The sequence below is a fragment of the Balaenoptera physalus genome (genome assembly GCF_965194825.1).
Source record: "Balaenoptera physalus genome assembly, chromosome: 15".
NCBI lineage: Eukaryota > Metazoa > Chordata > Mammalia > Artiodactyla > Balaenopteridae > Balaenoptera > Balaenoptera physalus.
In genome coordinates, this window is record NC_138894.1 from 33,587,545 (window position 1) to 33,614,393 (window position 26,849).

The following is a 26,849-nucleotide window of genomic DNA, read 5'->3' on the forward strand; positions in this document are numbered from 1 at the left end:
TCCACTACTCCCTTTAGAAATCCCTGATATTCACCAGCCGCTGGCCTACACCGATCCCCTCGGCCAAGAGAAGCAGCCTGGATCTGAAAATGCTGATCTGGGAAAGAACAGCCTGAGTCGTGAGGACCTAGGGACGCTTGAAAATGGGATCGAATCTAGCAGTGGTTTTGCAGACATTACTACACTGGCGGAGGATATTCACCTTCCCCAGCTCTTTAGTTCTTGGAAAGATCTTGATCAATCCCAAGGTTCCAACGGGATCAAAGCCAAAGATACCAGAGCCTTTAAGGTGAATCAGGTGCAGGAAAAGCCAAGTGTCATAAAGGTTCCCTCTGATCAACCCAGGAAGAACAAACAGAAAGCCTCTGAGCCTATCAGTGGTGCTCCCAAGGCCAAAATCCAGCCAAAGAATCCAGAGTGCCTGTTAGGGGGAGAAGTGGTTATATGCAACGCTGCAGTCAGTGACAGGGCTCCTGTGAACACGGCCAAGCACTCTAAAGGCAAACCTCAGAAAGCTGCATCCAGAAAGATCAGCAAAACTGAGAGCCATGGGCAGGAAAAGACCAAAAGGACCAGAGGAAGAAACAAGGCTGAAGAGAACAAGCAGTCAGGGAACAAAGTCAAGGCAGAAGAGAAGCCAACTATTCCCGAGACGAAGCGAAAGAAACACCAAACTGAGCTTTCAAAAGCCTCGAACCTCCCTTGGCGTGCGCATGCTGGAGTCTGTGAAGGTTCTTCATGCGCTGGGGAAGAAGGATGATAAGAAAACTGGGCTCTCTTCCTGTCGGGTCTTGGGAAATTCAAGCAACCCCAAAGACCCCCAGCCACCCCCAGCTATCCAGCCATGGCGGCATACCCCACGTGAGGGTAAGAGTGCTGAGAAAACTCAAGTCGAAGCCCAGAAACCAGACAGCAGTGCTGAAACAGAGTGTCCATCTCCATTCCAGTATGAGCTGCCTCCTCCTGAGACGGTCAAGTTGATACCTCTGCCTTTTTCTGCCTGGGACAAGCCTCAAGCTCGACCCGCTCCTCAGAGGCCACAGTCTCTGGCCTCACATCGGCCTGCTGTGGCTTACCGTGCCCAGCCTGGTTCTACTGACTCAGCTCAACCTGCTGCAGTCAATTCATCCCAGCCAGCTCCTGCCTCTCTGCCAGGTCCTGCCAAACCAGCTCAGCCAACTGTGGCCAACCCAACCCAACCGGCTTGGACCAACCATACCCAGCCTAGTGTCCCCTCAGTCTGCTGCTCCTAGGCCTGCACCCTACAAAACTTCATCTGGCGCTTCTCTCCAGCGCGAGCCTGTTCCCCCTGCTGTGACTAAGCGCCAGTCCCCACCCAAGCTCCAAACCCAACTTCTATGCCAAGACTTCAGCAAGCAACGAATTCCATGGAGGGAACCCAATGTGCCTGAGCCAGTCATGTCAAAGCCCATCGAACAAGAGCAGAGGCCAGAGCGAGAGGCCATGAAGAGGCGGGCTCAACAACGGGAGAATGCTGCCAGATACACCTCTTCGGGGAAGCTACAATTTTTCACTGAGAGGGACAAAGAAATGGAAATTGCTGACTACTACGGATACGTCAGGTGACAGCTGCTAGGATTCTTGGTGCCACTTTGGCTACCAGCGGTTCTTCCATACATAGGTAAGATAGGTATAGAACTGAATAAGTGAATGGAATACCATTAATAGATGAGTAATAAACCTTTCGAATTTTGAGATGCTGCTAACTGGGGCGTGAGAAAGGAAGGCCTGAAAGTTGGATGGGAGAATGAAGGAAAGGGGTAAAAACTGAGGAAAGAGGAAGGAACTTGGCCCAGGTCTAGGAAGGCCAAAAGAGATGTATGGATTTAGGAAAGGAAGCAGGAGTGAGGATGAAATGGCAGAAGTAAAAAGCAGGGTCAGAGGTCTGGGTTGAAAGAACACAATTGGAGTAGAGTTGAAGGTGACAGGAGATGAGTCTAGGTTTACTAGGAGAAATAGAAACAAAGTCTCTCGGGGAGGTTGGCCTTAAGTCTCACAACCACCAGATAGGTATTTCAGAAAACAAGAGGTTCACGACACATCTCTGAAAGGTTTGAGTTGCCCTATTCAGGTGTGATTATAGTGGGGGAATAGGGAAATCTACCAGAGAAGTGGCTAGGGCTCAGAGTTATCCTAGGGGCAGCTGACGACAGGGGCAGAGCCAAGGGAACTGCTGCATCAGGAGGCCCACGAATAGGGCCTGGTATGTAAATCACGATGTACTCAACACCTAAGCACGAGGGGAGCGAATGCACTATTCAGTTAACCTTGGCAACGACGGGCAAGGCCGGTATTCCTGTGCCACTTCACTTACAGAGGTGCAGCAAAGGGCTGAGGTCACATCCCATGTGGAGGTACAAGGACTCAACTTGAGGCCCAAATGCCTCTGAAGTCCTCTGTATTTGCAGATGCCCGTAGGCGGCCAACCTGGCTTTCAGAGCACAGCATCCTGAGGTTACTGGTGGACGAGATCAAACTTCTGCACGCGCCTAAATATTAACTTGAGGGGCTTCCTCCATTGAGCAGGGCACGTGCCGCCTTTTGTAAACATCACCATCAACTGAAACGCATGAGAAAAAATCCGACGGAAGCGTCCACTCTCACGGGTGAGAGTGGTGGGGGCATGCGCACTGGGCAGCAGCTCCAACAGCCACAGGACGCAGGCGCCCAGGGGTTCAGAGGCTCCCTGGGAGGCCTCGTGGGGCAGCTCGAGGGAGTGACGATGGGAGAGAGCGGCAGGGGTGGGCGTGAAAAGGAATGCAGTGGGGAGAAGGGAGAGATGGAGACAGTGGATAGTGACTATGGGAAAACAGGCAATTTTCATTTTCAAAATTATTTTTTTGAGATGTCATTCACATGCCATAAAATTCACCTTCTGAAACTGCAAATTCAGTGTCATTTAGTACATCCACAAGCCTATGCAACCATCACCGGCATCTAACCCATCACGTTTTCATCACCCCAAAAAGAAGCCCCCTTAAGCATCAGCAGGCACTCTTCATCCCCTCTTCCTTCAGTCCTGGCAACCATTAATTTGCTTTCTGTCGCTATGGTTTTTGCCTTTTCTGGACATTTCATGAAATAATACAAATGTGACCGCTGTCTCTGGCTTCTTTCACTTAGCATAATGTTTTCAAGTTCGTCCATGTTGTAGCATGTGTTAGTACTTCATTCCTTTTTATGGCTGTATAATATTTCACATATACACCACATTTTAAAAATCCATTCATCCACTGATGGGCATTTGGGCTTTTTTCACTAATAATGTCCATTTTTTGAGAGTTTATTCTGTGCCAGGCAGCACCAGGCTAAGTTACTGACCTTACTTCACAGATAAAGAGGCTTGGAGAGTGTGAAGAGTTTGCCCAAGATTAAGAGCTAGCAATTGGGGGAACTGGGGTTTGAACTCAGGCAAACTTCACAGGTAATAGATTCACATGACAGAACACTAGAAAAGCTACACAAGGGTATTCAATGAAAAGTGACCCTTTTCCCCACGTTCCCCAGCCACACATTTCCCTCCTCAGAGACATCTGCTTTGGCCGTGCTGTGGATCCTTCCAGAGAAATATTTATACCCCAACATTTATGTATCACAATTTACTGACTAATCTGTCCCACTGATTTGAAATGTCACTTTTATGGTATAACAGATTCTTATACATATATATATATATATATATATATATAAATGTATTTATTTATTTATTTTTGGCTGCTTTGGGTCTTTGTTGCTGTGCGCAGGCTTTCTCTAGTTGCGGCAAGCGGGCTTCTCATTGCGGTGGCTCCTCGTGTTGCCGAGCACGGGCTCTAGGCGCGTGGGCTTCAGTAGTTGTGGCACACAGGCTCAGTAGTTGTGTCTCACGGGCTTAGCTTCTCCACGGCATGTGGGATCTTCCTGGGCCAGGGATCGAACCCATATCCCCTGCATTGGCAGGAGGGTTCTTAACCACTGCACCACCAGGAAAGCCCCTTATACGTATTTACTCTTTTCAGAGCTGTCCTGACTCTTTTTTGCCTATCTGTTATGTTTGCCATTTCTCTAAAATTCTTTTTATCTTCTTTTAGATTTAAAAAAATTTTTTCCTCTTCTTGTTTGTTTCTCTTAAGGCATTATCCATTATGTTCATTCACTCGTATTATTTTATTTAATTTATTTAATTAATTAACTTATTTATTTTTGGAGGTGTCGGGTATTAGTTGCAGCACGTGGGCTCTTTGTTGCAGTGCGTGGGCTCTTCCTTGCGGCTCGTGGGCTCTCCAGTTGTGGCGCGTGGGCTCCAGAGCACGTGGGCTCAGTAGTTGCGGCGTGCAGGCTTAGTTGCCCTGCAGCATGTGGGATCTCAGTTCCCCAACCAGGGACCGAACCTGCATCCCCTGCATTGCAAGGTGGATTCTTAACCACTGGACAACCAGGGAAGTCCCCACTCTTGTATTATTTTAAATTTAGTCCTCACTTCTGAAACTTTTTTCTTTTATTTTGAATTCTGTCTTGAGTTCTATCATCTTACCTAATTCTGGTTTATGCTGTTCTTTCATCTTTTTTTTATTATGGTAAAATATACATAAAACAAAATTTATTATTTCAACCATTTTCAAGTATACAATTCAGTGACATTAAATACATTCACAATGCTGTGCAACCATCACCACTGTGCAAATTCAAAATAATTATGTCAAAAGATTGAGCAGGACATCAGAAAGATGGAGGCAGCAGCATAGTTTCTGAATCTCTCCAAACCCTTTCATGGAAGAAGATCAACTAAAACCAAACACCCATAGGTGGCATTTATCAGCATTTACCATTTCCAGAACTTTTTCACCATCCCAAACAGAGACTCTATAGCCACTAAACAATAACTTCCCATTCCCTCCTCGATCCATGTTCTTTCATCTTTCGCATTGTTTTTCCTAACGTCTTTTAGCCTACTTTGAAATAATAGGTTACAGTTTTGATCTGTTTTGTGGACCTGTCTTTTCCAACTTGATTTTATTGTCTGAAGACATGCTATTCTGCTCCTTATTCTCTTTTTTCTTACACTACCTCTGTACGGGATTTGATCCCAATCCTTTTCTGTTACTGATTTTTGGGTGAAAAAAGTTTTACAGCACTTTGAAAAGGTGGTGCGAGGCCATGTGGAAACATGTTCTTCATGGCTGTTTCATCAATGCTTCACTTATACTGCTTTGGAATAACTGTTTTCCAGGAGGCATAAACCAGTGGGCTTTATCATTGGACAGAGTGCAGAGAAAGGACCCCACGAAAGCTGATCACCTTAGCAGAAATGACTTAGTTATGATTTCACCCAAGATTGGTCACAAACCAGCCTGGGAAACTCAAGGAACCAGAGACAAGGCATAATGCCATCTTTCCTTCTCTCTGCCTCAGCTCTCAAGGATTGGTCACCTCCATGTTATTAGTAACTATTATTTGGTTTCTGTTCATAATTACTATCAGAAGACACAGCACTTAGGGGCCTAATTACACTGCCCAGCTACGCACCATTCTTCTTCATTTTGGCTTCCTGTCCACCAGCAGGAACCTGATTTAGTTTTGTTCTCCCTTCACCACAGCCCAGTAATTTTTGTGCATGACTCTCAGTCTCACCAGAATCTGTATCTCTCACTCTGCCCCAACATTCCACCCCATCATTCGCTCCCTGAAGTGTACTCTAGAAATTTCGGTCAACTCGATATTTTACCACTGTTCACCATCTCTTATGAAACCAGAAGACGAGCAGCTTTCTTATGGAATGATGGAGAACTTGTAAAGATAAAACACCAGTCTGCAGGAGAAAGGGAAGAAGAGAATGATGGAAATCGTTTCTGGAAAACTAGTTTTACATTACGTTTTGTTTGTTCCTGGTAAAGAAACTGAAATCTTCTAAACATTAAAAAAAAAACTAAACCACTAAATTCAATAATACAGGAATATAACTTTTAAAAAAAATTTCTTTGGCTGCGTAGCACGTGGGATCTTAGCTCCCCAACTAGGGACTGAACCCAGGCCTGCTGCATTGGAAGCGCAGAGTCTTCACCACTGGACGACCAGGGAAGTCCCAGGAATATAACTTTTAAAGGAGAAGTTATAAACCCCTTGGTTACATGAACTGGAGATTTTTAGTGAGAAGTCATGTATTTTAAATGACTTGGAGCTTTAAAGGAAGGAAGGAAGGAAGGGAGGAAGGAAGGAAGGAAGGAAGAAAAAGGGACTTCCTTGGTGGGGCAGTGGATATAATATCAAAAGTAAATTAATTAATTAAATAAATTTAAAAAAGAAAAAAAATGCTGAAATCCACTGACTAATTATTCAGGCTATTATATCTTGCTATTTCCAGATACATCCCTTTATAAACTTTTGGTAAAAGGTTATCGTATATCAGAACAAATGAATTACAGACTTTTCTATTTTTCCAAAATTTGAGAAATTCCCTTACATTTCTCCCTTCAAATTTTATAACAAGGGAAAAGTAGTGACAACCCTTATACTTACATTCAATTGCATCATCTGGCCACATGCCTTCTACATCAATCAAATATCTACAAAACAACAAAATTCGAGTCATTTGTAAATAAAAAGGAAAGAAAATCAAGTTTTTACAAAAAAGGGTCCAATTGTGCTTTACAAATATAGATAGAAAAATCCTAAGAAAATATCAGCATATCTAATCAATAATTATTAAAGAATGATATATACCATGACTACAAAAAGGCTTTATTCCGGAGTTTCCCTGGTGGCGCAGTGTTGAGAATCTGCCTGCCAATGCACGGGACACGGATTCGAGCTCTGGTCTGGGAAGATCGCACATGCCCCGGAGCGACTGGGTCCGTGAGCCACAACTACTGAGCCTGCGCGTCTGGAGCCTGTGCTCTGCAACAAGAGAGGCCGCGATAGTGAGAGGCCCGCCCACCGCGATGAACAGTGGCCCCCGCTTGCCGCAACTAGGGAAAGCGCTCGCATAGAAACAAAGACCCAACACAGCCAAAAAAAAAAAAAAAAAAAAAAAAAAAAAAAGGCTTTATTCCAAGGACCAAGGATGCAAGGATAACGCAACTTTAGAAAATCTATTAATATAGTTATTTACATTAATACAACAATTTAATTAATAAATGAAAGAGAATAAAATACAGGACCAAACTGGCAGATGTTAAAAAGTTATCTGATAACATACAACGGGTCAGTTTCGGTCAAAATGCTTTGTACACTAAAAACAGGAGACTTAATATGACAGAGTATTCATCAAGAACCAACAAATAACAAAAGACAAATTAGGACAAATATTAACATCATATCTAAAAAACCCCATCTAACCAACCATAGGAGCCAGAAACTTAGGCATCACCATCACTGACAGCTATTTCTCCCTCACCCTCATCCTCAACCCACCACCAGTGCTGACAATGATACTGCCTACATACCTCTAGAATCTGTCCACATCTTTCCACCAAAATGACCACCATACCCTGGTCCAAGCCACCATTATGCCCAATTTCTACACAAGTCTCCTAACTTGTTTCCTCGCTTCCACTCTTTCTCCCTGCAGTGTATTCTCCACTCGGTAGCAAAACGATAGGTTGAAAATGCAACTGGGTATGTTCCACACACTCACCTTCAACAAAAAAAGTTCAATGGTTTTCTATTACTCTTCAAGTCTGAAACCTTAAACATAAGCCTGCACGATCGAGCTCCTACCCACACTTGCAGCTCCATTATAATGACATGCTCCCCCAACGGCCCCACCTTCCTGGCCAGTTCCTCCAACACAGCATATGCTTTCCTCTTATAGGGTCTTTTGCTATTCCTTATGCTCAGAAATCTCTCCCCAACGTCCCTATCGGGTTAATACCTACTCATCCTTCAGATATCAGCTGAAACATCCCTAAACCTTCTCTAATCTCCATGATGAGATCAAATCCTCCCTAAAATATGCTCTCATGGTACCATGTCCCTCTCCTTGGCACTTGTCAGAGTTGTAATTCTACATGCAGAGTGTGATACTTGAATATCTATTCCCTCTCTGGACTGCTAGAATTCACAAAGGGCAGGTCAAGTCTCCTCACTCACAAAATTTCTCAAGTCTTTTTGCTAGCACCCAGCACAGTGCTTAAACATAACAGATGCTCAATAAGTATTTCCTGCACGAACAACCATACATTGGTACAGTGTAGCAACACCCACAAAAAGCATAAGGGCATAAACTCCTTGATGCAGAAGTCCCATTCTGAGTGAAGTTAACTGAGACAAAGCATATATATTCAAAGATGTTCACACAGGAATGTTCATTACTTTGACGTTTTATAATATCAAAAACTTCTGACTTGTACATGTTCATCAGTAAGCAAAGGAACAATGCAGCCTTAAAAAAATAATAAATAAACCAATCAACAGACAAAGGATTAATCTCCAAAATATATAAATAGGTCATGCAGCTCACTATTAAAAACACAAACAACCCAATCAAAAAATGGGCAGAAGACCTAAATAGACATTTCTCCAAAGAAGACATACAGATGGCCAAGAGGCACACGAAAAGCTGCTCAACATCACTAATTATTAAAGAAATGCAAATCAAAACTACAATGAGGTATCACCTCACACCGCTTAGAATGGGCATCATCAGAGAATCTACAAACAGCAAATGCTGGAGAGGATGTGAGGAAAGGGAACCCTCTTGCACTGCTGGTGGGAATGTAAACTGATACAGCCACTATGGAGAACAGTATGCAGGTTCCTTAAAAACTAAAAATAGAATTACCATATGACCCAGCAATCCCACTACTGGGCATATACCCAGAGAAAACCATAATTCAAAAAGACATATGCACCCCAATGTTCACTGCAGCACTATTCGCAATAGCTAGGTCACGGAAGCAACCTAAACGCCCATCGACAGATGCACGGACAAAGAAGATGTGGTACGCATATACAATGGAATATTACTCAGCGATAAAAAAGAACGAACTTGGGTCATTTGTAGAGACGTGGATGGACCTAGAGACTGTCATACAGAGTGAAGTAAGTCAGAAAGAGAAAAACAAATATTATATATTAATGCATATATGTGGAATCTAGAAAAGTGGTACAGAAGAACCGGTTTGCAAGGCAGAAATAGAGACACAGATGTAGAGAACAAACGTATGGACATCAAGGGGGGAAAGCGGGGCAGGGCGGGGGCCGGTGGTGGTGAGATGAATTGGGAGATTGGGATTGACATATATACACTAATATGTATAAAACAGATAACTAATAAGAACCTGCTGTATAAAAAATAAATAAATTTTAAAAATTCAAAAATAAATAAATAAATAAACTAATTAATTAAAAAAAAAAAAAAAAAAAAAAAGAATGAGGTTGGGAGACTGTCAAAACAGCACACAGATCACACACTCAAGTCCCGGAAGATGGGGAACTGCCTTAAGTCCCCCACTTCGGATGACATCTCCCTGCCTCACAAGTCTCAGTCCGACTGGGCTAGCTTTGGCAAGGGGACGGAGCTGGATCAGGAGCTGCTGCTGCCATATCTGGATCAAGTTCCAGTTTTGGTCTCTCATCCAACACCTAGTCAGACTCGCCTAGCACCTCAGCTGAGAGGAGCAAATTAGGATAGCTCAAAGAATAGGCCTCATACAGCATCAGCCTGAAGGAGTTTATGACCCTGGAAGAAACGGATCAGAAAAAAGGATCCGGGGGACTTCCCTGGTGGTGCAGCGGCTAAAGACTCCACACTCCCAATGCAGGGGGCCCGGGTTCGTTCCCTGGTCAGGGAACTAGATCCCACATCCATGCCGCAACTAAGAGTTTGCATGCCACAACTAAGGAGCCCACCGACTGCAATTAAGACCCGGCGCAACCAAATAAATGAATAAATAAAATAAAACAAATATTTAAAAAACAGATCGGGGAGTGTGTGATCTGTATGATGCACTTTGTTTATGAGAACCCAATTTGATTTCTGCTGTGTATGCAGATCACCTGGGCTGTACAGATGACTGGCTGATGAGATCCTTCACGTGCCCCTCCTGCATGGAGACAGTTGATGCAGCACTGCTTTTGTCCTACGAGACTAACTGAGCCAGTGTCTCTCACCTGACTTCAAGTGAACCATCATTTTTGGTGGTTTTGATCTTTTGTCGTTGAGCCCAAAGAGCCAGGGATTAGGAATTAAGATCATGCATGAAAGTTTCCTAAAAATTCCTGAACGGCTGCAGATGTTAGGGAAAAGCACGTGATATTTTAGAAATTTAGGGGGAAAAAGTAGGATGGTATTTTTATGTAAAGCCTTCACCCCGTGTTGAAAAATATAATTGTTATTTAGATCTTGTTATTCCTCCAGTACATAGGAATTGTGTAAAGTGTTACAGCAGCTATATATGTTTCAATTGTGTGTCAAAGATTAGGATAAAGATAGTGGTTGTTTTTCCTAAGTGAGATAACTTTCTTCTTCCCCCTACCCAAATTCTTTTCTGAAGTTGCTGGCATTTGGGTCAAGGTTTTATTAAAAGCCACATTTTAGAACACTGGCACAAAAAAAGGAGTTTTAAGCTGGTTTGCATAGTTCTTTTTTTGTTTTAGAATAAACATAGAGCACTTATTTTTTACTTTATAGGAACTCTACAAGTTAAGGTCCCATTGTTCTTTTGCTGTGATTGTTGTTACTACTGATGTTGCTGTTTTCTGTCTTTGCTGGTTCTTTCTAATCTACCATTTGTCATTATTGGCATATGATCATCTCAGGGTCACAAGATGGCTGCTGTAAAACCAAATATCATATTCTCACAAAACAAGGAGGAAGCAGAAAAAGAGCCCAAATGGTCATTTTCCTAATGCCTATTTATCTTTTGTCAGAGAAAAATATCATTCTCATAAGCACAATAACAGCCTTCCCTTAATTACTCATTTGCCAAAACAGACTGATATGACCATTCATAAGACAATTCATGGCAAAGAGGGATATGATAATGATTGTCTTAGCCTAACAAGGATTTATCCACTCAAGCTGAATGCTTCACTCCTCAAAAAAGTCATAAAGTTCTATGAGCAAGGAAGAACTACTAAGTGACTGTTAAGTGAACCATCAGAATTGTTTGTCCAAGACCATACGATTCTTTCTTTCCACTGGAAATGGAATTCATTGCCTTAGGTCTTTTTAAATAGTGTACTATTACTGTTGGGGCTGGCTCTGTGCTTGAAAACCAGCTGAAAACCAGTTATAACCTGTTACAAGTGCTGTATCTGTTTGCAGTTAAGAAATGCAGAATTCAAAGTGATCTCCTAGCTTGTAGGCAAACTGAGATTCACTGTCCCTCTTCTATAAAAAAAATGAGCTAATGTGTCCAGAAACTAACTCTAGTAAAGTGGGGTTTAACATTACCCTTTCTTATGAGTTTCGTCAAATTATTTTGGTGGTTAACATGGTGATAATTAAAAGTCAAGGTAAATTTTAAATATTAAGAATTCTGATGTATGGAGCTTGACTTATGCCACCATGCTTATGTAAAAATGAAAGTGGCACCATGGTTAAACTGAGAAAAGTTTCTCAGTTGTAACAATTTTGATTTATTCTTTCCTGTGACCTCCTTCCCTGTTGTCTTGAAGCACAGCAAAAGGATACTGCATGTCTTCTTACGGTAGTGCTGAGGTTATTGAAGTTATATAAAACACATCTCAGTCTCTGTTTCTTGGAAGGAAAGTCCTGCTAGTTGACTGACAATTCTAAGCAGGGAGAATTTAGAGAAATGTGTTTCATGTTTCGCACACAAATGAAGAATCTGTATAATCACGACTTCACAGCTGTGATCTCAAAAAAGAAGGAATTTCTCTCTTTCTATTTTTCTTGCACATAACGTAAGAACACTCTGAATCTCTAAGCTTCTGAAGCGTTAGTAGAGATGGTCTAGTAAAGATGTAGTTGTAATGTTTTACCCATTTAGCATGTGTTTATTTTTCCTTATGTACTCCAAGGTGACATATTTGTTCAGCTCAGTGATATTACAGCTAAAAAAATCATTCATTAGTAAAAGGAGAAGCAATCTCAACCTAACAAATCAGAAGTGTTTCTTATTATTTTATATTGAGTTGAATATTTGACTCTTAACACTTTTTGCTACATACAAAACACAAGTCCCTTGAAGGGTTCTTCATAAGTGCATTATACAAGGATTTAGTATGTCATAAGCACTTAAAGATTTGACATTCAACTGTAGTAGTATCCATGTTGGTTACTTTTCTTACGAGCCCCATGATGAGTTGGAGAAACACTGAAAGAATTAGAGTATCAGGTTCTATTAAATTGTTACATGTATCTTGCTTAAGTTTGTGCTCATTTATTTATATCCAACTACATAAAGCAAATTTGGAGGAAAAAAAAGAATAATAAATAAATAAGAATGAGGTCTCCAAATATTGTCAGAGGAAGATGTCCTCCATATATTAAATTATAAACCAGAATGTCTAAAACACTATACCATTAAATCACATGTACAGTCAGTTCTGTATATCCAACGGTTCCATAACCTGCAGATATGGAAGCCCGACTGTACTACACCATTTTACATACGGGACTTGAGCATCCGAGGATTTTCGGATCCATGGGGAGTCCTAAAACCAATCCCCCTGCAGATACCAAGGGACCATTGTATATGCTTATATCTGCATTTTTTACGTCTGAAAAAATATGTGCTAAATTATTACTGGTGGTAACATCTGAGTAGGGGGCAAAATTGCCTTCCACTTCATACACTTCTCTGACTGCATTTTTTGCATTCAGCTTACATTAGCTTACATTACTATTGTAAACAGAACAATTTAAACATGCTCTGCCTCTTGGGGTTGGCAACTCACCTGCACATGAGGTAGCCAGTCCTGTTGAAACCATGGGTACAGTGGACACCAAGAAGTCTGTCTAGAAAACAGGGAATATGGAATTAAGTAAGCGAAGTAGATACACTAAAAACAAGTTAGACAATTTTCTCAAGAGTAGCCTTTATTAGTTACCACAACACTACCACTATCCTGAAAAGGAAAAACTCTGAAGAAAAGAGTGTTTTTGCAGGAACGTACTATAAAGAATTAACTACTATACAGTCAAAATTCATTGTCTCTGGGAAATTTTGCATAGCCTCCAATCAGATGCAATAGTGTGGACTGGAGAATGCCCATCAGGAACTGATCTGACTACAGAAAAAGGGAGTGGAAAAAAAAAACAGGCTATCAGAAGAACAGAATTTGTTTCTGAGTGAAACAAATGGAATGCCTTCACTTTTAATGCTCAATAATAAAAAGAACAAACGGTTTCTGAAGGGCTCTTGGGGTCCCCCAAAGCACTTCCATTCCTTCTCTCCTTCACTGCTCCTCACACGCCACGGGTTTATGTGCCTGTGGAGTTCTCGGGTTAAGTAGCACTGTTCTTATTTCACAATGAAAAAGTAAGGCTCGAGACGTAAGCCCAAGCTGCACAGCAGGCAAACAGAAAAAAGACTAGAATCGAGTCTCAGATTTTTCCAACTATGCCACAGTATTTTGTGGTCCAGGACTTAAAAAAAATTATATGAGAGAGTAAATAAAAAACAACAACATGTAGCTGATCGCTGCAAAAGCTATGTCTGTGACTAGGTGGTGTCTGGCATTCGTCATCTCCTGCCTGGATTACTACCACCCTACAATTCTAACAATCTCTTCTATTTCAACTGATCCTCCATATGGAAGATGTTCTCTCTCTAAAATATAAACTTGGCTGGATTGCTCTGTTGCTGAAAAATCTGTTGTAGCAATGCAACTTCCCTAACACGAAGCGTCTGCAACTTCTCCAGAGTCCCTGCTCCTGCCGTCAGTTCGGCATCGGCTACCGGTACCTCTTTCCAGACACTCATGGGTAGTGCCTACCTTTACCAACATTCTAGCACGACTATGTTACCTGGAGTTACTGACCACAGCCAGATCTCCACTTCAGCTCCTTCCTATCTAGCTGTTCTTGAGTGGGACATCACAGGAAGCACTGAAAAGAATTCCTCTTCACTCGGAGACTTTACTCTGGCACTCACTGACCGGCACCCAGCTGCTTCCTCCATGTTTATGGCAGCCCAGTATGATAAAACTTCAGACGCCAATAACATGGTCCCTCTATATCCATCACTTTCTGCCAGGCTTGCTCAGGGAGCACCATCTCAGATTCCAAATCAGGGGCATAGCCGCCTGTCACTTCCCTACCAGGAAGGAAGCCAGGTATATTACTATAACCAAGGCACACTGGGGTCTTCACTGTATGGAGAACTTGGCTCCTGCCCGCAATCCTATGGCTCCGCGTCATACACAGGAAGTAGGGCCTCTGCGCAACCAGAAATGGGAATGGGACTGAAGGAGATTCAGCCCGCAAATATCCGACCACCAGCTTCCACCTCTGCAATCTGCCACCCTGTGTCTGCTCAACGCATCACAGAAACAAGTTTTCAAGGTGAGTATACAAACGGCAGAGAAAGTTGAAGAATGAGGTCGGCATTCACAAACGGGGTCAAATCGACAGCTGGGAAGGGGTGTAGAGACAGGTAGAATTTAGATCCTGAGCCTTTAATAACCACTACCTTCTCTCAGTGCTCTCTGTTTTTAGACTCTATATAAGAACAGCTAGGGCTTCCCTGGTGGCGCCTGCCAATGCAGGGGACACGGCTTCGAGCCCCGGTCTGCGAAGATCCCACATGCCGTGCAGCAACTAAGCGCATGTGCCACAACGACTGAGCCTGCATTCCAGAGCCCGTGAGCCGCAACTACCGAAGCCCACGCGCCTACAGCCCATGCTCCGCAACAAGAGAGGCCACCGCGATGAGAAGCCCGCACACCGCAACCAAGAGTAGACCCCGCTAGCCGCAACTAGAGAAAGCCCGTGCACACCAATGAGGACCCAGTGCAGCCAAAAAAATAAATACGTAGAATAAATAAGTTCAATCAATCAATCAATCAATAAACGTAAATTAAAAACAAACAAACAAACAAAAAAACAGAACACCTAATGCAGGTGGGAAGGTGGGAGGGACACTGTAAAGGTCATCTATGCTACATGTACAAGAACCCCGAGAGCACACCAATAGGTACCACATTTTTCACTGCTGTAGCCGAGCATTCCCCCTGTACTACCACACTGTAGCACTCCCTTCCCTCGTCTACTGCTACAGTCTCTTTGGAAGGTGTTTCAGAACTCTTGTTATGAGAGTGCCAGTTGAACTGTCCTCACTTCCGTCATTTATACCAGGATTTAAGACCTTGTGGTCCGAGATCCTGTCCAGAGAGCAAGCAGGCTAAGACTCTGTCTTTGTTTCTATATTTCATCAGAAAGGGCTCTACCCCCTCTCCTAGTTCATGGTGTGAAGTGTTCTTAGCCTCTCGGGAAAGTGGGGAGAATTCAAAGGACTCTCTATGAGAATGCTAGGCTTTGTAAAACATTTCAGTTTTTTAAAAAGAAGACTCATTTTGTATTGGACTTACAACAGTCCTATGAGATACAAAGAGAGCCAAGGATCAGTGACATGAAATGATCACCAGTAAGAATTACAACAGTCACCGCTTACCTCTTAGCATAGGGCACTGTCCATGATCCTTAAGAAGAGTTAGTAGAAATGCCTTGCCCATCTTGCCCCTGAACCCCTTGAAAGGTACACGACTGCTGTGTTGGTGTTTAGGGGGAGCATCTCACTTACCCGGGACTGACTTCAACCTTGATTCCTCTGTAGTGATGGAGACTTCCCCGCTGATGAAAAATTCCCTGGGATTGCAACCTCCAAGCCAGACCGCTTTCCTATGGAATGACAGAGAACTTCAGAGAACTTGTCAAGATGAAACACCAGTCAGTCTGCGGGAGAAAGGGAAGAAGAGAACGATGGAAATCGTTTCTGGGAAACTATTTTTACATTATGTTTTGTTTGTTCCTGGTAAATAAACTGAAATCTTCTTAACATTCAAACAAAATCTAAACCACTAAATTCAACAACACAGGAGTATAACTTTTGAAAAAAATTTCTTTGGCTGCGCAGCATGTGGGATCTTAGCTCCCCAACCAGGGATTGAACCCACGCCTGCTGCATTGGAAGCGCAGAGTCTTCACCACTGGACCACCAGGGAAGTCCCAGGAATAGAACTTTTAAAGGAGAAGGTATAAACCCCTGGGTTATATGAACTGGAGATTTTTAGTAAGAAGTCAATAGATCTTTTGTTAGGCACATTTTATGTTAGGCTGTCTCCCTGCACAGGACGCAGGCGCCTTGAAAATGGAAATCACATCCCTCTATAGTACGTCCCTCTTCTTTCTGCTTTGCAGTTTGCTGCTCCACTTGTTCAACCCCACCTAGTAATAACCTATACTTCCCTTGTTCCTGTTTTCCCATCTGGAAAACAGACAAAAGGCAACCAAACAACGCAAAGGTCTCAACAAATAAGGGATACCCAAAACCAGAGATGGCCAGAACTTCTGTATCCCTCATGAAACCTAGCCCGGTGTTCAATACTTAGGTATCATTAATACATGCGTGTTGACTGAAACAGTTGAAACGCAATTCTTCCACTTCCCAGTTTAGCTTTAGTCCTCATACAAAACCTGATCATCAAATTCCTTAATGCTAGGAATCACAGTGAAAAATAATTTCTCAACTGACTTCTGTCAGATGAGTGAGAACTAAGGTTAATTCAGTGTATCTGAAGCATAGAAAGTGAGGGCAAACGTGGCACAAGATGGGGCTAGAGAAGCAGAGAGGATTCTAGAGCACGCAGAGTCTTAAAGGCCACCAGTGTGTTTTCTATTCTCAAAACAATGTTTGTGAGCGATGTTTATGAGCAATGTTCCAACTTGCTTTGAAGCTTTCTTGTGTGAAGAATGGATTGGAGGGAAACAAGATATATGGACACTAGTTAGGACCTAATCGCAACAGACAGGCAAGTTCAGTATTAGGATGTTGAGGGAGAGCTGACAGATTCCAAAGAAATTCAGGAGATAAACTGAAGCGGGCTTCATGGGGTATGAGATGGAGGAAAGGAAGGTCTTAGGGAATTAAAGGGTTTACTGCACACATGAGCAGAGTCTCAAAATTAATCATTTGAACGTACAGAGGGGGATCGATCTCCCAAATGACACCGGTTAGGAAGCAACGGTACGCCCTGTAGAATTCCTAGAGACAGCACAAATCAACTGTTTCGATGGAAAATTCGGCGGGACCCTTGATTTCCATGGGAATATAGAGAAAAGAGACACTGATCTGGCTTGCAGGTATTTAGGAAGTTGTTAGCCTGACATCACATACTAGTCTCATGTAAGTAGGCCGTCTGAAGTATGAAGCTTAGGGGAAAAACCTTGAAGAAAACTTAAAAGCTTAAGCCACACCTCTATACTACACCACCTTTCACAGTTTCTTCTCAGATAAGCAGCATCCCCATCAGTGAAGAAACTCACATCCCATAATAGGAACAACAGGCCTAAAAATTAAATGTGTGTCTTTGGAGGTCCCATCTATGCGATATCTTCCTGGTACCAGAAAAGTCCCCAGGAAGATCGATCTTTGCACCCCTGAAAGCTTACCACCAAGGAAAATGACTAGGTCCATAGATTTCCTCCCTCAAACCAGCCTACCTCACACATAAATCACTAGCAACTCAGCCCTTAACTCACATTATCACAGTCACAAGAGTGGTTAGGGAGAAAAGCACTAACCAGGGGAACTAACACAGAGGCAATCCAGGCCAAGCTGGGCTGGTGGCAGATATCTGCTCCTTACGCTCGGGTGCATAATGCGACTCACCACAATGCCTTTTTCACAGACCCTTTTTAAAGTTTCTCCACAAAATCCAACAGCTCAAGTTAGCTCATGACGCTTCAAGGTAAACAATCGTCAAGAGAAAAACATGCAATATGTCTTACAATGTTGGATTCCTTACAAATAGGACAAGGAAATAACCATGTAGACAAAACCAGAGCATTTGAAAACATCTGCGTTCTACAAACATACCAGTGAATGCTATAAATAAGGTAATATGACATAAAACAAAATGAAAACTAGATGTGAGACTGTTCTCTTCAGTGTACAGACTTCATGGCAGTTGCTGCACGATCTAGCTACTTATATCTACAACTCTCTGTTCTGTTAATACAAAATGAGGCCCAAGTGTGTCAACTTGTTTCCCACAGAAACCAAAAAACCTACATGCATCTCTTTTCTCCGGTGCCCTTTCACCTTACCTGCTCCCAGTTCTCCACCAATGTCCTCCTCTTTCTCTAATTATTCTCCTCTTCATTGTGCTTGGCCTTGCACCCAAGCATGCAAGACAGAGAGTCCTAGAGGTCCGAGATTCTAGAGGGGCTGTTTGCAAGGGGGAGGAGATTACGGTAACTGCCACACTGTATATACTTCTGTGCAAAGAAAGAGGGACAGTGTTCAGAATGTCTCTCACATATAAAAAGAGCTGGATGGCAGGATACCTGTGTGGCCCAAGGAACTAGAGCTAGCAAATCATGGGCAAAACAATTGCAACCAAAGGCTGGAAGAGGAAAGGTCTGCAACCAGCTCTGTCTCCTGGCTCTCTGGTATTTGCTGCCAATGGGCAGAGTCTATTTCGTGAAGCATCAAGCACTGAAAAGAAGACTCCTGCTGCTGGAAGTTGACAGGAAGGAACATCCAATGCAAGATCAAGGCTTGTCCTAGAAGCAATGCCCATAATGGAAGAAAAAAAAAAAAAAAAAAGAAAGCGGAAGAGAAATGTTAAGTCGCAAGTCCAACCTGGCCCCCAGCCTAGCCCAGCCCAAGGAAGGTAGGAGTCAAGGAGAAGAAACTAAAAGAGAAGAGCCTTGGACCACAACATTCTCCACAGGGTACACTCAACAAACTTCACCCTGCTCTTTAACCAAGTTACAACTGTAATAGTTCAAACTACATGGCTCTTTCCTTCCTAAGGATACTAGTTAAATAAGATCTATATAGCTCTAAGTATATGATACATAAAATAGAATACTCTGTAGAATATAAGTAACTGTTAGTTAATTATATTAATGAACGTCTGTAAGAAATGTTGCAATGATTTCCCTAATGGAAGAGCCTGGGGGAGGTAAATCTGTCTTCTAGGATTTCCTCCCCAGAGCTCAGAAATTGAGGGGTTGTTTTAGCTCTCCTACGCTCTCTTCACCCAAGCCCGCCCTCCTGTTGGGGATCGGACCTCCCTATTGGCTAGCTCATACCTTTCAACTGCCTGCTTTGTGACATCACTCTCCTACCAAACCTACTACCACTTGGTAGAGGTCTTGGGGTTTCCGTGGAGCCGTTTGGACCAGTAACCAGTGACCTTTGTACTGGACACGTGCGCCGTTCAGCTGCAGCCACTCAGACATCCTCTAGTGTTGTCTCCTCATCCCTTGTACCTGCAGTTGATGTCTCCTCTTCTCTGACCATGTCAGGTAAGAAAAGAAACTTTGGAAAGTTTTGCGTTCGATTTCTTGTGCCCCTAAATTGAGGAGGAGATTCAAAATAGCGTGGAATAATGAGGGAAAGTATTGAACTACAAGTCTGGAGACCTAATTTCAGTTTTGACTTTGACGTTTACTGTCTGTGTGACTTTGGACAAATCACTGACTGCCTCACAAAGCCTGCTGCTTTCCTTATCTGTTACGTTAGGATACCACATTGGGTTGATCACTCTGATCCCCTTCTTTTCCAATATTGAGCCTTAAAGGGTACCCATGTAGAAAATGAAATCAGAGACTTCTCAAAAGAGTGTTTCAACAGAAACATAGAAAAGCCAGGTGACACAGAAAACTAGCGATATATACCAAGATGTTTCATCTCCAATGGTCTCCCTCCACTAGTATTTCGACTAGTTGAAAAGAGAGAATAGGGAGAGAGGATGGAGAGTACTGGGCTATATAGGGAGGCACAGAGTCAAACGTAAGCAAGTTTAGGATTGTTTTCATTAGCACAGGCCAACAGGAACCAAGAGATGGGAAAAAAATATAAGAATGAAGAGGGAAAGCATAGAGGAGCTCTCAAGAAAGAGGCAGTTTGCCATGGAATGTTGATGGGAGCCAAAGATTTTAAATTAAAGCAGAAACAGCACAGAGGGAAATCTGCTCAGAGCAGGGCAAAACAAAGCTGATGGTAGCAAATCCTTACATTAACAGACTAAGAAGGAAAGTAAGGCCAGAACAGGGGATCACCAGGAAGGGCAGCCTATCAGAAAAGTCATACTCCGTTTTCTTTCTTTTATTGCCTCTCTGAATACAGCTGGCACTTGACAGTTTGGAATAGAAACATTTTAGAAGTATGTTTTAGAAATGATGCTTCCTAGAAACCAGAAACCAAAGTGGTTATCTAGGGGGCTGCTTTTCAGTGTTCTATTCTTTCTAATTTTTAAACTAGGTAGACATTTGACCAATTAAACATTTTAAATGATATCTTCTACATTGAATCAGAAGGACTATTTCCTTTGTGTGATATGTAGCTTCTAAGGCAAGGTTGCTTTTCAATTTTTACAGTTATTTCCTTCCTAACACAGAGAGCACATTGATCAACAGCCATCGTTCGCTTGTAGATCTTAGCTACCGGAGAAGAAAAAGAAAAAGTCAAGCCCCCACATCTCTAATTCCCCATTTAGGGAATTCCCTGGCGGTCCAGCGCTTAGGACTCGGTGCTTTCACGGCCAGGGCCACGCGGCGCGGCAAAAGAAAAAAAGAAAACACAAACATCCACGTTTATCTAAAACAATGTTGTGGAGTCCTTTGGATTTTCTTACATTTGAAAATCTTTTTTAATTGGATTCTAGGGATGATGGTTTTTTGAGGTCTTGGGATGTCATCTTCTTGGATGTGGAAGATGATTCTAAGTTCTAGGATAAATACAAAAACCTTCTTGATACTTTTTAAGCTTCCTTTCTGCTTATTATATGAGTTATATTCATGGAAAGATATATTTCTCCTAGGCTTAATACCTGTTACTTGCTGGGTAAAAATATGAATGAGCACAATAATGAAACTCTTTTACACTTACTATTTTGCTGTCTGCTTTGTACCGGTTTTCATTGAAATACTTGTCTATATATGTTGTGGCTACCTATACATTCACATTTGTTGCATTCTGTTGCTTGTTGTGCATTTTTTACTGATTTATCGTCTCTGTCTGTATGCATTGGCTAGGAATTCATTCACCTCTATCACCTCCATCGTGTTTTTTGGTTAATAGTATTCACTAAAATAGAGTGGGCAAAATTCACTTTCATAATATTGCATGTATGGTACAGAATGTCATTTGTTAGTAAATTCATTAGGCTTTGATACTTGCCCACATACCCCAGTTTTCATTAATATCTATGGATTTCTTTTTCGTTACGTAACATGTTTTTCATGATTTTTCTTTGTCTTTCTAGAACTTATTGTATCTTCCTCCATATAAATCATACGCAATAGATCAGCTTATTCATCTATTAATTATTACTGCTATTATTATTGGTGGTGGTGTTATAACCACTTTATAGATGAGTAATCTGAAGTAATCAGATAACTTTTCTCTTTCCAAAAGCACTTAAGAAATCCACTTTCGGGTAATCATTTTGAGGTAGGATGAGAAACCAGGCTTGAAGAGGGCAAACATGACTCTTTCAGTTCACCAGTTGGACTGAGCTATACGTCAACTCTAGGTAATAGCGTGGGAACTGCACAAGCAAAGGGAGACACTGAAGATGACAATGGTAATGGCCGTACTGTTTTCTAATGGACAAAAAAAATGCTTATATTATAAGTTCTATTTCTCCTGCTTTCTGGCACTATCATGCTCAGAGTGGAGTCCTGGCAAGGAAGTCAGGATACTTAGGTTCTGAAACCTGGTAATGACACTAACATAATGAGAGAACCTGAACAAGTCAACCCGACCTCTCTGAGCCTCAGTTTCCTTACTCGTGAAATGAGACTGAAAAAAGAGAAAGTTCTCTAAGGGCCTCCTAGTTCTAAAATGCTTCCAGTCTAGGAAATAGCATAGAAGTCAATACGAGTGCAGGCTGAAGGGAAAGACAGGGCAGGGAGAAGGTTGCTTCCAGCCTAGAGAACAATGTCTGAACCATACCACTTGGCTCTTCTGCCCATCTGTGCCCAAGATGGGAGCACAGGCAGTTAATACAGAAGAGTGGAAAACTGCTCAGTCCTTACAGCCATCATTAACTGTCTGATTTTGGGTTTCTCAGGAAGGGTCGATAGTAGAGGTGTCCTGAGAGCAAGAACCTTAAGATAATGCTGTTCCTCAAACGTAGTGAGAATTTCTCAACCTCCCTGAGTTTTTCATGACCCTCTTGTTCTTACAGAAAATTTCCAAAATCCATCTCTACTTGGAACTCTAAATTCTCTGCAGCATTCTCTTCCTGTGGTGAGCAATGCAACTTCCCTAACACGAAGTGTCTGCAACTTCTCCAGAGTCTCTGCCCCTGCCGTCAGTTCGGCATCGGCTACCGGTACCTCTTTCCAGACACTCATGGGTAGTGCCTACCTTTACCAACATTCCAGCACGACTATGTTATCTGGAGTTACTGACCACAGCCAGATCTCCACTTCAGCTCCTTCCTATCCAGGTGTTCTTGAGTGGGACATCACAGGAAGCACTGAAAAGAATTCCTCTTCACTCGGAGACTTTACTCTGGCACTCACTGACCGGCACCCAGCTGCTTCCTCCATGTTTATGGCAGCCCAGTATGATAAAACTTCAGACGCCAATAACATGGTCCCTCTATATCCATCACTTTCTGCCAGGCTTGCTCAGGGAGCACCATCTCAGATTCCAAATCAGGGGCATAGCCGCCTGTCACTTCCCTACCAGGAAGGAAGCCAGGTATATTACTATAACCAAGGCACACTGGGGTCTTCACTGTATGGAGAACTTGGCTCCTGCCCGCAATCCTATGGCTCCGCGTCATACACAGGAAGTAGGGCCTCTGCGCAACCAGAAATGGGAATGGGACTGAAGGAGATTCAGCCCACAAATATCCGACCACCAGCTTCCACCTCTGCAATCTGCCACCCTGTGTCTGCTCAACGCATCACAGAAACAAGTTTTCAAGGTGAGTATACAAACGGCAGAGAAAGCTGAAGAATGAGGTCGGCATTCACAAATGGGGTCAAATCGACAGCTGGGAAAGGGTGTAGAGACAGGTAGAATTTAGATCCTGAGCCTTTAGTAACCACTACCTTCGCTCAGTGCCCTCTGTTTTTAGACTCTATGTAAGAACACCTAGGGCTTCCCTGGTGGCGCCGTGGTTAAGAATCCACCTGCCAATGCAATGCGGGGGACACGGGTTCGAGCCCTGGTCTGGGAAGATCCCACATGCCGTGGAGCAACTAAGCCCATGTGCCACAACGACTGAGCCTGCATTCTAGAGCCCGTGAGCCGCAACTACCGAAGCCCACGCGCCTAGAGCGCATGCTCCGCAACAAGAGAAGCCCGCACAGCGCAACCAAGAGTAGACCCCGCTAGCCGCAACTAGAGAAAGCCCGTGCACAGCAATGAAGACCCTGTGCAGCCAAAAAAATAAATACGTAGAATAAATAAGTTCAAACAATCAATCAATAAATAAACGTAAATTAAAAAAAAACAAAAAAACAAAAAAACAAAAAGAACACCTAATGCAGGTGGGAAGGTGGCAGGGACACTGTAAAGGTCATCTATGCTACATGTACAAGAACCCCGAGAGCACACCAATAGGTACCACATTTTTCACTGCTGTAGCCGAGCATTCCCCCTGTACTACCACACTGTAGCACTCCCTTCCCTCGTCTACTGCTACAGTCTCTTTGGAAGGTGTCTCAGAACTCTTGTTATGAGAGTGCCAGTTGAAGTGTCCTCACTTCCGTCATTTATACCAGGATTTAAGACCTTGTGGTCCGAGATCCTGTCCAGAGAGCAAGCAGGCTAAGACTCTGTCTTTGTTTCTGTATTTCATCAGAAAGGGCTCTACCCCCTCTCCTAGTTCATGGTGTGAAGTGTTCTTAGCCTCTCGGGAAAGTGGGGAGAATTGAAAGGACTCTATATGAGAATGCTAGGCTTTGTAAAACATTTCAGTTGTTTAAAAAGAAGACTCATTTTGTATTGGACTTACAACAGTCCTATGAGATACAAAGAGAGCCAAGGATCAGTGACATGAAATGATCACCAGTTAAGCATTACAACAGTCACCGCTTACCTCGTAGCATAGGGCACTGTCCATGATCCTTAAGAAGAGTTAGTAGAAATGCCTTGCCCATCTTGCCCCTGAACCCCTTGAAAGGTACATGACTGCTGTGTTGGTGTTTAGGGGGAGCATCTCATTTACCAGGGACTGACTTCTCCCTTGATCCCTTTGTAGTGATGGAGCCTTCCCTGGTGATGAAAAATTCCCTGGGATTGCAACCTCCAAGCCAGACGTTTTGTGTGACACAAACTCAAGAACTCCCCAAGTCCTGCAGTAGCAGAAACAGTCACATACTTGAGAGTAACCCACCATCTGAACTTGGGGACATTTCAGTGACAGCTCCAGTCCAGAGTGCCAGGCGTCTCCTGGCCCTGCCTCCAGCTCCAAGCCAGGGACAAACAGAGAGTAAGAACGTGGAGGATATCAAAACCAAGCTGTCAAAGCCTCTGGAGGCCTACCAGATCCCAATAGAAAACCAAGATCCTCCACTACTCCCTTTGGGAATCCCTGATATTCCCCAGCCGCTGGCCTGCACCGATCCCCTCAGCCAAGAGGAGCAGCCTGGTTCTGAAAATGCTGATCTGGGAGAGAACAGCCTGAGTCGTCAGGACCTAGGGACACTTGAAAATGGGACTGAACCTAGCAGTGGTCTTGCAGACATTACTACACTGGCGGAGGATATTCACCTTCCCCAGCTCTTTAATTCTTGGAAAGATCTTGATCGATCCCAAGGTCCCAACGTGATCAAAGCTGAAGACACCAGAGCCATTAAGGTGAATCAGGTGCAGGAAAAGCCAAGTGTCGTAAAGGTTCCCTCTGATCAACCCAGGAAGAACAAACAGAAAGCCTCTGAGCCTATCGGTGGTGCTCCCAAGGCCAAAATCCAGCCAAAGGATCCAGAGTGCCTGTTAGGGGGAGAAGCGGTTATATGCACTGCTGCAGTCAGTGACAGGGCTCCTGCGAACACGGCCAAGCACTCTCAAGGCAAACCTCAGAAAGCTGCATCCGGAAAGATCAGCAAAACTGAGAGCCATGGGCAGGAAAAGACCAAAAGGACCAGAGGAAGAAACAAGGCTGAAGAGAACAAGCAGTCAGGGAACAAAGTCAAGGCAGAAGACAAGCCAGCAATCCCCAACACGAAGCGAAAGGAACACCAAACTGAGCTTCGCCAAGAGAGCTTTCAAAAGCCTCGAACCTCCCTTGGCGTGCGCATGCTGGAGTCTGTGAAGGTTCTTCATGCGCTGGGGAAGAAGAATGAGACGAAAACTGGGCTCTCTTCCTGTCGGCTCTTGGGAAATTCAAGCAACCCCAAAGACCCCCAGCCACCCCCAGCGATCCAGCCACGGCGGCATACCCCACGTGAGGGTAAGAGGCCTGAGAAAACGCAAGTCCAAGCCCAGAAACCAGACAGCAGTGCTGAAACAGAGTGTCCATCTCCATCCCAGTGTGAGCGGCCTCCTCCTGGGAAGGTCAAGTTGATACCTCTGCCTTTTTCTGCCTGGGACAAGCCTCAAGCTCGACCCGCTCCTCGGAGGCCACAGTCTCTGGCCTCACATCGGCCTGCTGTGGCTTACCGTGCCCAGCCTGGTTCTACTGACTCAGCTCAACCTGCTGCAGTCAATTCATCCCAGCCAGCTCCTGCCTCTTTGCCAGGTCCCGCCAAACCAGCTCAGCCAACTGTGGCCAACCCAACCCAACCGGCTTGGACCAACCATACCCAGCCTCGTGTCCCTCAGCCTGCTGCTCCTAGGCCTGCACCCTACAAAACTTCATCTGGCGCTTCTCTCCAGCGCGAGCCTGTTCCCCCTGCTGTGACTAAGCGCCAGTCCCCACCCAAGCTCCAAACCCAACTTCTACTCCAAGACTTCAGCAAGCAACGAGTTCCATGGAGGGAACCCAACGTGCCTGAGCCAGTCATGTCAAAGCCCATCGAACAAGAGCAGAGGCCAGAGCGAGAGGCCATGAAGAGGCGGGCTCAACAACAACGGGAGAATGCTGCCAGATACACCTCTTCGGGGAAGCTGCAATTTTTCACCCAGAGGGACAAAGAAATGGAAATTGCTGACTACTACGGATACGTCAGGTGACAGCTGCTAGGATTCTTGCTGCCACCTTGGCTACCAGCGGTTCTTCCATACATAGGTAAGATAGGTATAGAACCGAATAAGTAAATGGAATAGAAATAATAGATGAGTAATAAACCTTTCGAATTTTGAGATGCTGCTAACTGGGGCGTGAGAAAGGAAGGACTGAAAGTTGGATGGGAGAATGAAGGAAAGGGGTAAAAACTGAGGAAAGAGGAAGGAACTTGGCCCAGGGCTAGGAAGGCCAAAAGAGACGTATGGATTTAGGAAAGGAAGCAGGAGTGAGGATGAAATGGCAGAAGTAAAAAGCAGGGTCAGGGGTCTGGGTTGAAAGAACACAATTGGAGTAGAGTTGAAGGTGACAGGAGATGAGTCTAGGTTTACTAGGAGAAATAGAAACAAAGTCTCTCGGGGAGGTTGGCCTTAAGTCTCACAACCACCAGATAGGTATTTCAGAAAACAAGAGGTTCACGACACATCTCTGAAAGGTTTGAGTTGCCTTATTCAGGTGTGATTATAGTGGGGGAATAGGCAAATCTACCAGAGAAGTGGCTAGGGCTCAGAGTCCTCCTAGGGGCA

General features: G+C 43.7%; 1 protein-coding gene, 1 long non-coding RNA gene and 1 pseudogene across 10 annotated transcripts in view; 2 read left to right on the forward strand and 1 right to left on the reverse strand.

Annotated features, from left to right (window-relative positions):
* Positions 1-26,849, reverse strand: part of LOC309643390 — a 2,123,356-nt gene that overhangs the window by 905,859 nt on the left and 1,190,648 nt on the right. For all 8 annotated transcript variants that reach the window (XR_014253690.1, XR_014253691.1, XR_014253692.1 and 5 more), the window contains 4 exons: positions 12,862-12,922; positions 6,718-6,891; positions 6,514-6,560; positions 5,723-5,806 (listed from right to left, as the gene is read on the reverse strand). This is a non-coding gene — a long non-coding RNA (uncharacterized lncRNA). The remainder of the gene's footprint in view (positions 1-5,722; positions 5,807-6,513; positions 6,561-6,717; positions 6,892-12,861; positions 12,923-26,849) is intronic.
* On the forward strand, positions 6,890-11,702 carry LOC309643385 (RING finger protein 11-like; annotated as a pseudogene). Its single transcript has 3 exons — positions 6,890-9,702; positions 9,917-11,426; positions 11,562-11,702. The product of its transcript is annotated as an RING finger protein 11-like (transcript).
* On the forward strand, positions 12,939-26,273 carry LOC309643466 (uncharacterized protein C2orf78-like; the record flags this gene model as incomplete). Its single annotated transcript, XM_082426205.1, has 4 exons — positions 12,939-12,948; positions 19,358-19,441; positions 22,330-23,079; positions 24,361-26,273. 4 exons carry the CDS (start codon positions 12,939-12,941, stop codon positions 26,271-26,273), a joined length of 2,757 nt encoding a protein of 918 aa, XP_082282331.1.